Source organism: Uranotaenia lowii, chromosome 1 (genome assembly GCF_029784155.1).
Source record: "Uranotaenia lowii strain MFRU-FL chromosome 1, ASM2978415v1, whole genome shotgun sequence".
Taxonomy (NCBI): Eukaryota; Metazoa; Arthropoda; class Insecta; order Diptera; family Culicidae; genus Uranotaenia; species Uranotaenia lowii.
In genome coordinates this window covers 69,584,780-69,598,823 of record NC_073691.1, presented here as the reverse complement: position 1 = coordinate 69,598,823, position 14,044 = coordinate 69,584,780, and the positions used below count along the sequence as shown (strand labels likewise).

Sequence of the window (14,044 nt, the reverse complement as noted above, 5' to 3'; positions counted from 1 at the left end):
AGGCAATTTTGGCTCCGGGAGATGGAGTTATGGCTGTTTTTACCCTCAGCTCCCCTACATTTTTCCAAATAGTTAAGCCATAAGTGAATTTCCGAAGCGTGTGGTGGCTCAAATAGCCTTCATTCGCCTTCTTGAAAAAAAAAACACGCAAGAAAAGCCTCATTTGGTTAAAAATTTTCAAGTCCTAATAGCTTTTTCTGAAATATTTGAAAAAATGTAGGGAAACTCACTCGATTCCTCGGAAAAACAACACACAAAAAGTCTCATTTGGTTCAAAATTTTCAAGTCCTTACATGCAAAACTGTAGGGTTATTAAGGGTAAAACAGCTAAAGTTTCATTTTCCGAAGCGTGTGGTGGCTCAAACAGCTTCCATTTGATTCATAGGAAAAAATATCACACAAGATAGGTCCTATTTTTTTTTTCAAATTTTCAATTCCAATCATGTTTTATCTGTACTTTTTGAAAAAAATGTAGGGGAATTGGGGGTTAAACGGCCATTACTTCAGTTTTCGATGCGCCTAAATAGCCTTCATTCAATTCTTTAGAAAAAATCATACTAGGACGGTCTTTTTTTGCTCAAAACTTTCAAGTCCGAACATTTTTTTTTCCGAATTAATTTGAAAAGTTTAAATTTGATGGTGAAACAGCCATGACTGCGGTGGCTCAAACAGCCTTCATTCGATTCCTTGAAAATCACACAAGATAGGTCTCATTTGGTTCAAAATTGTCTAGTCCAAATTAGTGTTTTTCTGGATTGTTAACAAAATATAGGGCAATATAGGCACTATATCTTTGTTCGTAAGGTCGTGCCGCATCTTAAACTACATATGTCCAATTGATTTGCTGAACATTTTCACTAAAGGAAAGTATATTTTGATAGATTACACTTTTTTCCTCATTGTTAAAATCGTCATATTAACTCACTTATATAGCCTATGGCTTACGGTTTTCTGTAGATTTGTTCTGTTAATTTTCAGGTACACAATTCAGATTAAGCTCATTTTTATATGATTTGTGCTTACGCAGATGCAGATTAAGCCTAATTCCTTCCACATTTTTTAACCGTTAGAGTTCTTGGAGTGTCAATTTGTCACTCCTGACTAAAATCCCAAAAGTTCTCTTGTTTCTTAACCTTTTTTTTACATTTTTTTTTATTTTGGAAGCCTCGTAATGTAACTCATGTATACTCAGCTATAACTATTCATGTTCACGTTATTGAAAGTCTAAGAAAGAAAAAATATACTTCGGAAAAAGACTATAGACTAAGCTCACCAGATTGCCCGGTTCTACCCAGATATGCCCGGATCCAGAAGGTTTTTACGACAAACCAAACCTATTGTATCTAAGTCAACGGATAGGAAATCTGCGAGTGAACAACGAAATCTTTCCCGATTGCGCATCGGCCATACTCGCTTGACACACTCTTACATCTTCGAAAAAACATCTAGACCTGATTGTAACGGCTGTGGGGTACCCCTTACAGTACAACACATCCTCACTGAATGTAGGAAGTATGAAAAAGAACGACGTGAATGTAAATTAGAGGGATCCGTGCAAACTGTGCTTGCCAACAATGACCACCAGGAGAAAAAATTACTTAATTTTATATCAAAGTCAGAGCTTTCAAAAAAAATGTGAAACTGTTGTATAAAAATTTAGTTTTAGAGACACGAAAGCCACAACCGTGGTAAAATGTCTATAATAAATATAAAAAAAAAAAAAAAAAGATATGCCCGGATATTTGATAAAACATTTGGGAAATATCCGGCCCGGCTCAGTTGCCCAGATTTTGCAGAAAAGTGCTCGGATTTTACCCGAATTTAATCACTTAATTTGCATAATAAAAAAAAACTGAAATTGAGTTATTAAAATTTATGATATTTGCGTCTAAAAACAATTTTTTAAAGTAAATTTTATTAAAATAAATCTGAACCTGTTTTTTTGGAATACTGAAGTATGACTTTAACTCGCTGATGCGTTTCGATGAAAAAAAAAACGTTCAAGATTTTTTTTTTATTTTTGTTGAATAATAAGCTGACTTTTGACCAAATAAGTTTCCCGAATTTGGGTTGACAATTTTTAAATCAAATGTCTGGATTTTTAGATAAAAATGCCCCGATTCGTCCGGCCCGGATAAGGGCAAGAAAAATTTTGGCAAGCTTACTACCATATGCTAAAAAAATCCTTAGCATCTGATAAAGTTGAAGTTAGAAGCATATATTGCGCATATATAATTGCCGCAGCCCGTGGCGTAGAGGAGAGCCTTCAAGTCTTCTAAACTAGCTGGCATGAGTTCGAATCCCTATCACGGCATACATAGTACACTTTCTGTAGGTTGGTGGTTTTAGCATTTGTAAGATGCTAGCCATCATATCCTCGAAAGATGTATGCTTAGAGTTAAGAAAAAGGAATCTCATCGAGGAAACATCAAGTTTTATTGAGATCCTGTGTTCGTTTTAAAATATTTCATCATTTTTTCAAAAGATCATGATCACAAAAGTTGTAAAAAAGTGCTGTTAAATCGGTGTACTTTTCAATCAATGAAACGTCAAAATTGTTTCATTCACAGTAGAAACATTTTGAAAAGTGGATTGGAAAGGTTACGTCATTTTTAGACATTTTTTGAATATTAAGATTCTTAAAAAAAAAAAAATGTATCATTGTGTGCAACATATAGCTACTGTCTTCAGCTTCTTTAGACACAAAATGAAATTGTTTATGAGCATTTAGAGCAACTGTATCTTAGGTCTTATTTATACGAGAAATGCACCAAAGAAATTAGCCCAAGTAACATTTAAAGTTTTCTAGCAGACTACTAGAAATAGTTTTGGTTTTATAAGGGGCTTGAGAAGTCTAATGAATCTTTCGGTGTTACATGGGAGATCCAATCCAGTGAAAAAACTGGCAATTCTTTCATTAACTGTCAAACGGTTTAGAACTCCGTCAAATTGGGTCCAAATCTCATCAGTTTTGGATCAATTGTTATATCAGTCTAAAATAAATTGAGTTGTAACTGGTGTAATAAACCACCAGTGCGGTTGCCCTAGTCGGAATTTGGTTCTAAACCGGCTGTTTGGACCACGGATACAGGTGCACTTAGTAGCTGGCCTATCGTCTTTTTCGCGAATCATGTGTTTTGGATTTTTTTCTTAGACTTTGAATACCTAACTTGAATATGCATAGTTGTAGCACTGACCATACTGACTGGACACTCGATTTAGTTTTGGGGATTCCAGAGAGCGTGCATCGATCGATATGAAGAAATGCTATCCCAGTTAGAAAATACCACCCAACTTAAAAAAACAGGCAAGTTCTACGATCAAATCGGACTAAACAGGTACACTTTTCCCACAGGGCATTTTTGTCAACTTTTTCAGGTTCTCCACCTGCCGTCGGTATCGCGAACCTACAAAATCTGACAAAAAAGTTAGACAGAAAATGGTTGATTTTTTGTTCTAAGGGTTTCTTGAATTAATTGGAGGTCCCCGAAGATTGTTTTTAATTGTATGCATCCAAATATAGTTACAAGCCGCCAAACTTTCAATACATAAAGTCATATTGACACTCAAGAGCGGATGTAGATTAAAGAAATATTATCGCGCCAATTTTACTTCGGAAGTCCGGCTTCCGGCTTCCGACAAATAAAAGGGAATTACTAGAATGTCGGAAATCTGTGTTTTGTTGCCAGTTCACCAGCGATGTTTCAAAAAATATAATAAAATAAACAAAAAATCAACAAGTCAACGAGATTAATTTACTACAATCCATTTTGAATCCTAGAACCCCCAACATTTGCACAGTTTATATTGAACCTAAAAGTGGCTCAATACACTCAAAGACACTTTTGTTTGGTCCAATTTAGGCCGATTTAATGAGTTGCTTTTTGCCTTCGTCGCTTTTTTATAATACAAAATATGTTTGATTAAACAAAATTATAAATACAAACAATTTGAAGGATACTTACAGCCTAAAGTACAACATCGGGCAGGGCGTGTGGCCTGGCCTAGTCTCGCATCGAGGTGTCGTGTACGATTTTCCTTTCCTTGTAGTAGATCTCCTCCGATTCCTTGTCGCACAGGAGCAGCACCACGGCCCCGAACAGGAAGATGGCCGCGCCCCAGCCGACGCCGTACGCCCAGCCGAACTCCCACACCGGCCGGTTTCCTAGAAGAGTAACGGGATCTACGATCAACCGAGGGCGTGTCCAAGGTTCACAGCGAGAAGGTGGACGGGGCCCCTTTTTCGGAAGGGGAGGGGCACCCGTCCAGGGGTGAAAAAGCACACTCCAACACAGAAACGCAGACACGGACAATGACGGAAAGTGTTGTTTTGGAAGTTATTTTCGAATAACTTTTGAGTTTGGGTAATGGTTGTTTGAAGTTCACAACTTTGAACAACTCAGAAATGTTTTGTTTTGTTTTAATATTGGTCAAATGATTAAGGAATTTTAGTCTTTTTATGATGAAAAACACAACCAATAAATCAACCCAATAAAAAGACCAATCAATCACTTAATGTCTCTTTAGTCAAGTGATCAAAATGAGCCGAATTGAACATTAGGTGTACAGTAAGTGTAAAATTGTTGTTTTTTCGAATTTCAAAATACTAAGAGTCAGAAAGTTTTTTAAATTTAATAAGTGCGGTCTAAATAATATGGAACGCAATTCCCAAAATATTTCATATTTCGATATCAAATGAAAACGCAGGAGAACAGCATTTTTGATCCCTATATTTGAACAACTGATTTTGGTAGATTTTGTCTAGCAGCTTTTTTTATTGATATGCGGAAATTTTAAAATTCATAGATTTCTACTCGTTCCTTAAAAAAATATTTTGACTCTAAAAATTTGAAATTCGAAAAAAGGTAAAATTTGATACACCGTCAGTTTAGAAACCATTTATCAACCTGTAAGTATTCGAGCTCATATATATTCATCAACTCAATCAATTTCCAGACGGCCTCTCCCAAGAAGATCACCTGAAACAGTATTTCAATCGCTGACACTTGGCCAAACGAGTGGACTCACCTAGATTAAGCTCTGCGGCGAAGCACACCGGGTACAGGATCAAAGCTACCAGCAGGGAGATTACTAAAATGGGAAAAAAAAGTTGGCATTGAGTTATTTTTAAAACATCTCTGTCTCTCATCTGACGAACTCCGAAATACTTACAGGCTACCATCATGACAAGAACGGCAATACGGTAGAACTTGTACTTGAGGTTGTGATCCTGCGTCCGCAGTCCAAGTCCGGTGAGAATGGTTGCTAGGGCATCTGTGACCAGTGTGATTATGCAGAGCGCTGCCGTTGCTTTGATGTAGGCTGAAAAAGTATTTTTTACGAATGAATACCTCATCCAATTCCTCTAAGACCATCAATAGGCAACGATCCAAATGTGAATGATACTCACTGACGTCACGGCTCTGGTAGCAGCCCGGGGGATCCTGCAGGTTGAAGGGCAGTGGCGGGGCGTAGTCCTCCTCGATGCAGTGCACGAACAGACCCTGGCGCCAGTTCTCAGCCATCAGCCAGTCGGTCGATGTGAGCGCCAGAATCATCAAAACGATCACTATCACCCCGCAAATGAAGGCGATGACCTGGAGTAAGAAAGTAAGATATTAGTGTATACTTACAAAACTCTAAAGAGAACAGTGTATAACATATGAAGTAGAAGTTGATACCGGTAGATTTCAAGCAGTTCAAACAAGTCATTAACATGAACTTGACCCTTTTGAAGAGCTCGCCCAAATTGAATTTTTCAAAATTCGGCTTCAGCGAGATATACCGTAAAATGGGGTGAATAGGGACATGGAGGTGGATCGGGACACAAATGGAAAAAAAATTGTTGATATATTGCTTGATTTATAGCGTAGAAAAAGAAATAAATGCAATTTACTTTGTGTTGTTTGAGTAAATTGAAAAATTACATAATAAAAAAAACTCGTCAAATTTCATACCATAATATGTGTTGTTTGGCATCACAACAAAACGTGAAGTGACATGTCTACAAGTTTGTTATATGGTGAACAATTCTACCAACATGATTTTGGCGAAAAGGGAAGACAAATAATTCAAACTGCTTCTAACCGTGACACATTCCAGCAAAACAATCTTTGGACCAGTAATCGCGGGGTTTATCGGGACATGTCCATAACAGTGTTTAAAGTCCGCCAGCTTTGTAGAAAACTATCCCAGCAATCATTTTTGCAGCTATACTCTTATGGTGTATTGATATACGTTTTATATACATTATAGAATGATCGTATAAAAGTTGAAAAACAGCATTACACTCCTAAAATGGAGACGATATACATACATAGATACATAAATTTCATTTCTTTCTAATGCGACGAAAACTACACCAATTGGGCGCTATCAGATACCTTGGTGCTTATTCTGCGCCTCGAGTGATGACTCACTTCTTCGTCCTGACTTCAGAATAGAAATTTGTGTATCGATGAACTCTGAAGATCAATAACAGCTCATCCTAACGAAAATATCGAAGCTAGAGAGGCTGGCTATGCCAGCAAAATGATATGAAATTTTGTGAGTCACGTCACTCGATTCGCAGAATAAGCCCCTATCGGACGAATGCAAGAGAGCGCAAGATACTATCATAGCCTTCAAATCGTTGCCGGCCACAATATTTTCCAGTTTTCTCATTCCTATCTGATTTTTAGATATCTGCATGCACTGCTGGTTGCAGAGCGAACATGACGATGATTTCCTCACTTGAAGCCTGCGTGGAAGCAAAATAATTTCAAAATATACTGTTAGAAAAGGAAGGAAAATATATCGACAATCAAAATGCTTGAACACCCCCAGCAATAAAAAACATCGCACGGCTTGACAGTCATGCCGTCGCGTATGTGTGGTAGTGTGTGACTACCGAAACAGCTGACTGAAAAAGCAGCAACACAGTCGAACATAAACCATCGCCGTGTTGAAATCGTCCCACAATAAACCGCCGCGAATCTAATCGAAATTAAAGTTTAAGTGGTTTTTATTTTATCCGCGAATTCCGAACAAGTGTCCGAACCGGTTAAGTGCTCGGGTGAACATTTTTCCCCCAACATTTTGGTCCTTCGAAGCCGAATTAAGGACATTTGTGGAAGCCCCGTGGATTGCCGATTGTTGGATCGAAAGCGCTATTGTTCACGGATTGTGTGAACCATTTTCGACGCCGTATTCGCCATCGCTGCCCCAGGAGAGACGGCGCTGAAACGCCATCGCGGTTGCTGCATATAGATGCTGTATGGTTTGGAGTGATTAATTGGATCAGCTGTTAACAACGGATCAGGAGAAGTTTTTAATCAAACGAGTTAGGTAAAGTGTACGATTGGTGGCTTGATGCATGTGGCCTACCTGAGTAGAAAAATAAAGATATTGCATGTGAGTAAGACTTGGTTTGTTGCATGTGGTGTGAGCCTTGTACGCTGTAGTTTGGTCTCGGATTCTGCCGCTACGTTTCACTTTGTTGATTTTTATTGGTTGCCTCCCCCTCGCTGCTGTCAATAGGGTTGCCAGTTGTCAGTTTTATCGGTACTGTGGAACGTTGAGTCGATTTATCGGTCAGTGAATTACTATTGCAGTGTAACATATTTGGTGCAGTGTCAGATTATAAGAAGTGTAGCAATGTCTAAAAGTACGCTGAAGGCTTTGCTAAAACGTGAACGGCAGTTGTATGTGATTTTTGATGGTACTGATAGATTCATCCAAACCTATCAGATTGATAGTGATCGGTGTCAATTAAGTTCGAGATTGCATGTGATTGATACTGTGTACAGTGAGTTTTTTGAAACACGGAGCAAAATTGAACTTTTGCTGGATGAAGCGGATGAGAAAGAACAGAAAGATGCTGACAGCGAAGTCAAAGGAGAGATTGCCAAGCAACGTGAAGAGGAAAACGACAAGGTTCTACAGCAATTTGATGACCGATACTTCGCGATCCGAGGTGACCTCCTTAGACTCCAAGGTGATAAGGATGCCTTAGGTGAGAACGCAACCAGCAACAGTCAGAGTCAGTCTGCGTCAGGAAATACTTCGAGAGTAAAGCTACCAGAGATACGTTTGCCGTCCTTTAGTGGAAAAATAAGAGAGTGGATTACATTCCGGGATTCCTTCCGAAGCCTTATCCATGACAACGAGCATCTGACGTCTATGGATAAGTTTACATACCTTCGTTCCTCTCTACAGGGTGATGCACTGAAGGAAATCAACAACATCGAGCTTTCAGAGGCAAACTACGACGTCGCCTGGAAAACTTTACAAGTTCGCTATGAAAATAAGAAGCTGATTGTGAAGGCTCATCTCGACGCTCTTTTCGCCCTCGAACCGCTCAAAAAGGAGAATTACGACGGTCTGAACTTCCTCATCAGCGAGTTTGAGAAAAACTTGATGATGTTGCAGAAAATCGGAGAGCCAACGGAGTCTTGGAGCACAATATTAGTCTACATGTTGTGTTCTAGGCTAGATTCTGCAACATTGCGCCAATGGGAGACGCATTACGGGTCTAAGGAGGTCCCAACGTACGAAGAGCTGCTTCTGTTCTTGCAAGGTCACTGCTCTGTTCTCCAATCAATCACCTCTGCAAGAAATCCACCATCCGAAGCCCGTCAGACGAGATCAACAGTTTGTAATACAACCATCAGATCAGTTTCACGTTGTCCGTTCTGTGCAGATCCATGGCACTCACCGTTCCAGTGTGGCAAATTTCAACGGATGAAGGTTCCCGAGCGAATGGATGCTGCCATTCGCAACAAGTTGTGTCGGAATTGTTTGATGCCAGGCCACTTCTACCGAAATTGTGAACGAGGTTCTTGCCATCATTGTCAGCAGAAGCACCACAGTATGTTACATTCTAGATCCTCCGTTCCACAGCCGCAGTTTTCGGCACAATACCGACAGCAGAGTCAAACGCGTTCGGCGCAACAAATACCGTTTCAACCGCAACCGCAGCCAATGAATCAACAGCAACAACACAACTCAAGACCAATACAGCATGCGCACACCACAACACAGCATGCACAAACCCACTCACACAACACAAACACAAATCCAGACAACGCACAAGCCACCACAAGTCAGAATTACGTAGCACTTCCGTTTACACCGTCTCGTAATATTTTACTGTCCACGGCGATGATCCGAGTCAAGGATCGTTTTGGAAATACACTTCTGGCACGTGCGCTGCTAGATTCGTGTTCTCAGCATTGTTTAATGACACGTGAATTCTCTCGTCGGCTGAAGTTCCATGAAACCCCTACGTTTTTGTCGGTGCAAGGCATTGGCTCCTCTCAAATGGTTTCAACGAAGTTAGTTTCCGCAGAAGTTGGTTCTAGATCCCCCAGAATTTCTCAGTTTAAAGAATGGATGCAATTTTTTGTACTGCCAAGGTTAACAGTTGATCTGCCTACTGCTGCTTTTGATCCTTCGATCCTTACGCTGCCGAGTTCGGCCTGTTTAGCAGATCCTGGGTTTTATGAGTCTGGTCCAATTGATGTTATAATTGGAGCCGAATTTTATATGGATTTATTGTCAGATGGAAGAATGAAGCCGTTAGAGAACGGACCCACATTACAGAATACAGTTTTTGGCTGGATTGTGTCTGGTAGATTGCCCAATAATCAAAATTCAGTTTCTCAGTCAGAAGTTTATGTCTGTTCAGTCGGTGATATTCAAGATCAGCTCACACGTTTTTGGGAGCTCGAAACATGTCATGTTCGCAGCGTTCAGTCGATTGAAGAGTCAGCTTGTGAAGAGATTTTTAAGAATACTACTGTCAGAGATGAGTCAGGAAGGTTTGTTGTAACTTTGCCTAAAAAAGAAGGTTTTTTGAATCGGATTGGAGATTCTAAAGTTATCGCCACGAAACGGTTTTTGAGTTTGGAGAAACGATTGTCAATGGATTCTGAGCTGAAAAGGTTGTATTCTGAATTTATTCATGAATATCAGAGTCTTGGTCATATGTCAGAAGTTATCGTCAGCTCATGTCAGTTAAATGAAGTTTGCTACTATTTGCCGCATCACGCTGTTCTTAAGCCCGAAAGCACCACGACAAAGTTACGGGTGGTTTTCGACGCTTCCTGTAAGTCGTCGACAGGAGTTTCTTTAAATGATGCGCTTATGGTTGGCCCGGTTGTACAAGATGAGCTGATCGATATTGTATTGCGATTCAGATTGTGTCAGTTTGCGATTGTGGCAGATATTGCCAAAATGTACCGTATGATCCAAGTTCAGAAATCAGACCAAAAATTGCAGAGAATTCTTTGGCGAGACTCCACCGATCAACCCCTTCGCACTTACGAGTTGTTAACAGTAACTTACGGAACAGCGTCAGCGCCTTACTTGGCAACAAAGTGTTTGCAAGTCCTAGCCGATCAGGGTTCTAAAACTCATCCCTTAGCGTCGAAGATTTTGAGTCGTTGTTTCTACGTCGATGATATGCTTGCTGGAGTTGACAGTATCGAAGAAGGTGTACAGTTAGTCAAAGAAATGTCAGAGTTAATGGACTCAGCAGGTATGTCTTTGCGAAAATACGTTTCGAACAGCTCAGAAATACTCTTAGAAATCCCTGAAAATCTTCGAGATGAACGTTCGGTTTTGGAGCTTGATTCATCAAGCTCACCGGTGAAAACTTTGGGATTGTTATGGGAACCAGAGTCAGATGTTTTTCGGTTTAGTACCCCTAGTTGGAAGAGTTCAGCACCCATTACGAAAAGGTCAATTTTGTCAGATGTTTCCAAGTTATTTGATCCATTGGGATTAGTCGGTCCTGTGATTATTCAGGCAAAAATTTTCGTTCAAGAACTTTGGAAACTTCAATGCGGATGGGATGATGAGCTTACCGAAGATTTAAAGAGCGCTTGGGATGAATACAGAAGAAATTTGATTGGGTTAGATAATGTGTCAGTACCACGATGGGTGGGTGTCAGTAAAAATGTCAGTTCATTACAAATACATGGATTTTGTGATGCGTCAGAGAAGGCCTATGGGGCCTGTATTTATGTCAGAACTGTGTCAGAATCGGGTGAAACTGTTGTTCAATTGATGACCTCAAAATCACGAGTCGCTCCTTTAGAGAATCTCCAGAAAAAGAAGAAACGTCAGTCAATTCCAAGGTTGGAGTTGTCGTCTGCATTACTGCTTGCTCACCTGTTTGAGAAGCTCGTGAAAGGCACGGAGCTGTCTTCTTTCAAATCGTTTTTCTGGACAGACTCGATGATAGTCAAATGTTGGCTTGCATCTTCACCGTCAAGATGGACTAATTTTGTGGCAAATCGGGTGTCCGAAATCCAGCATATTACACGGTCGGGCGTGTGGAGTCATGTCGCAGGCACAGAAAACCCAGCGGATATCATATCGCGAGGAATGACCCCCGCTCAGTTACAGTATCAGTCTCTTTGGTTTCATGGTCCCAGTTGGTTACGATTGGAGGAATCGCATTGGCCTCAACCTCAACAAGTTTGCCCAGAAATACCCAGTTCCATGCTCGAAGAGAGAGGAGCTGTCACTGCCGTCGCTGATTCTTTGACAACCAATGAGATATTTGAATTGAGAGCCTCACTTGTAGATTCAATTCGGTTGACCGCGTACTTTTTGCGATTTCGCTTCAATGCGCAAAAGTGCAACAACAGTAACAGAAAAGTCGGATATTTGTCAGCTTCAGAGTTAGAAGAAGCCCTTCAGTGCTTAGTCAGATTGTCCCAAAAAGAAAGTTTTCCGAAAGAATATACAGATTTGTCGAATAACCGTCAGATTTCAGTCAGTTCAAAGTTGCTGTCTCTCAATCCACGCATGATGAATGGAATAATTTGTGTCGGTGGTCGATTAGAGAATGCAGCAATCTCTGAAACTAGAAAACATCCGTTTATCTTAGACTACAAACATCCGCTTACCAGATCAGTCATGTCTTATTACCATCAGAAGTTGTTTCACGCTGGACAGCAGCTTTTAATCGCAACAGTTCGTCAGAAGTTTTGGCCAATTCATGCAGGCAGTTTGGCTCGGTCAGTAATCCATAATTGCATACGTTGTTTTCGTGCTAGACCCAAAATTCAAGAGCAGCTTATGGCTGATTTACCCCCGGAAAGAGTGACACAAAACCCAGTATTTCAACGTGTGGGAGTAGATTACTGCGGCCCATTCCTTGTCACTTACCCCCAACGGCGATGTCGCCCGGTGAAGGTATTTGTAGCCATTTATGTGTGTCTGGTTACGAAAGCTGTGCATCTTGAAGTCGCGTCAGATTTGTCAACAGATGGGTTTCTTGCCACTTTCAAACGGTTTTGTGGCCGAAGAAGCACGCCAAGTTTGATTATGTGCGATAACGGCAGAAATTTTGTTGGAGCCAAACGGAAACTCGACGAACTTTCCAAGTTATTCAGCGAGAATAGTTTCCAAGAATCGGTCATAAAACACTCAGCAAACCAAGCAGTTGAATTTAAGTTTATCCCAGCTCGAACACCCAATTTTGGCGGGCTTTGGGAGTCTGCAGTGAAGTCATTCAAATCTCTCCTGAAACGCACACTTGGTTCCCGCACATTCGGTTTAGAAGAGTTGCAAACTGTCACTGTCCAAATTGAGGCTGTCTTAAATTCACGACCGCTCACTCCGTGTAGTAATGATCCGAACGATTTTGAAGCGCTTACACCAGGTCACTTTCTAGTTCAAAAATCGCTCACCGCACCCCCTGAGCAGAACTGGGAAGACACGCCTGATAATCGCTTAAACATTCTGCACAGAATGGAGAAAACTGCTCAAGGTATTTGGAAAAGATGGTCAACTCAATACTTGTCTGATCTGCATAACAGAACGAAATGGTCAAAACAGCGAGATAACATCAAGGTCGGAACAATGGTAGTTCTTAAAGAGGACAATTTACCACCGTTACAGTGGGTAATCGGAAGAGTGTCAGAAATTCACCCTGGGTCAGATGGTAATGTCAGAGTTGTAACTGTTCGAACGCAATCTGGAAGTTACCAAAGAGGCATTTCGAAGATATGCATCTTACCAATTCGTGACAATGATGTCACACCGGAGAAAGAACAACAGAGTTAGATTTTGTCAGTTTTTGAGTTTGTATTTTGAAGTCTTCAAAGTACCTATACAGTTTGCCAATCAAAATTCAATTAAGACCTAATTAAATACAATAATTATGCCCGATTTAAAAGCATGAAGCATGTGATTTTGTCAGATATATGTCGTTTGAGTACTGTGTCAGAAAATTTGCGTCAGAATGAAACACAAGGTTTCACTAACAGAGGCGTTAAGCGCCAGCACAACAAGGTGCACGTTTCACGTGAAGGCTGTGTCAGAATGAAACATAAGGTTTCACCTACAGAGGCGTTAAGCGCCAGCACAATATTGTGCACGTTCCGCATAAGGGTTATCCTCCGTCAGATGCAGTGCGCCTACCGCAAAATAAGGTTGACAGGTACCAATCAACCTTTTCGTCCAAGCAGAGCAGCGTCCGGCAGGCTTGGCCAGCATTGTCACGCGCAGCTCGGGCTGAAGACCTCGCACATCGACACCAAACCGTTGAACACACCAGCAAGGCGAGAACCGAGACGTCTGAGGAGTCCGCGGAGGCCTTGGGCCTCCGCACCAGGCAAGTTCCCTTTAATATTTTCAACTTACGGTTTAAAAAGCGCATCGTATCTTACCAGGTCACCCCTTCTACTGGTCATCGAATCTCATCACACGTCGGTGGCATCGCAGCACTTCAACGAGGTTTCGCAATCAGCAGACAAGTTCGATCGACAAATTCCCAAGTCATCCACCACAGACCAACATCAGTCAACGAGAATTCAGTGCAACCTAAAACAGCGAGACAAGAAATTAGTTCATCAATCACCGAAGCAGTTGAAAATCAGCACACTGGTAACCGTATTCGAACTGCAGGTGCAGTATACAACAGCTGATTCCGACCCAGCAGCTAACGGGATCCTTCTGATGCAAATTGGCAGCTCCATGCATTGAACACAACATTCTTCAACACCAGATTCAAACACCACATATGAACAGCAACACATATTCACGCACT

At 40.9% G+C, this 14,044-nt stretch overlaps 1 protein-coding gene across 3 annotated transcripts in view; it reads right to left on the bottom strand.

The window, feature by feature from the left end:
- LOC129750182 (transmembrane protein 47) overlaps positions 1-14,044 on the bottom strand; it is a 205,426-nt gene that overhangs the window by 5,471 nt on the left and 185,911 nt on the right. For 2 of the 3 annotated variants that reach the window (XM_055745440.1, XM_055745438.1), the window contains exons 4-7: positions 5,411-5,597; positions 5,173-5,322; positions 5,029-5,091; positions 3,966-4,183 (exon numbers count right to left, since the gene is read on the bottom strand). In XM_055745440.1, the coding sequence (XP_055601415.1) occupies positions 4,005-4,183; positions 5,029-5,091; positions 5,173-5,322; positions 5,411-5,597 (579 nt within the window). In that variant the 3' untranslated portion in view covers positions 3,966-4,004. The remainder of the gene's footprint in view (positions 1-3,965; positions 4,184-5,028; positions 5,092-5,172; positions 5,323-5,410; positions 5,598-14,044) is intronic. The other variant, XM_055745441.1, reaches the window with a different exon arrangement.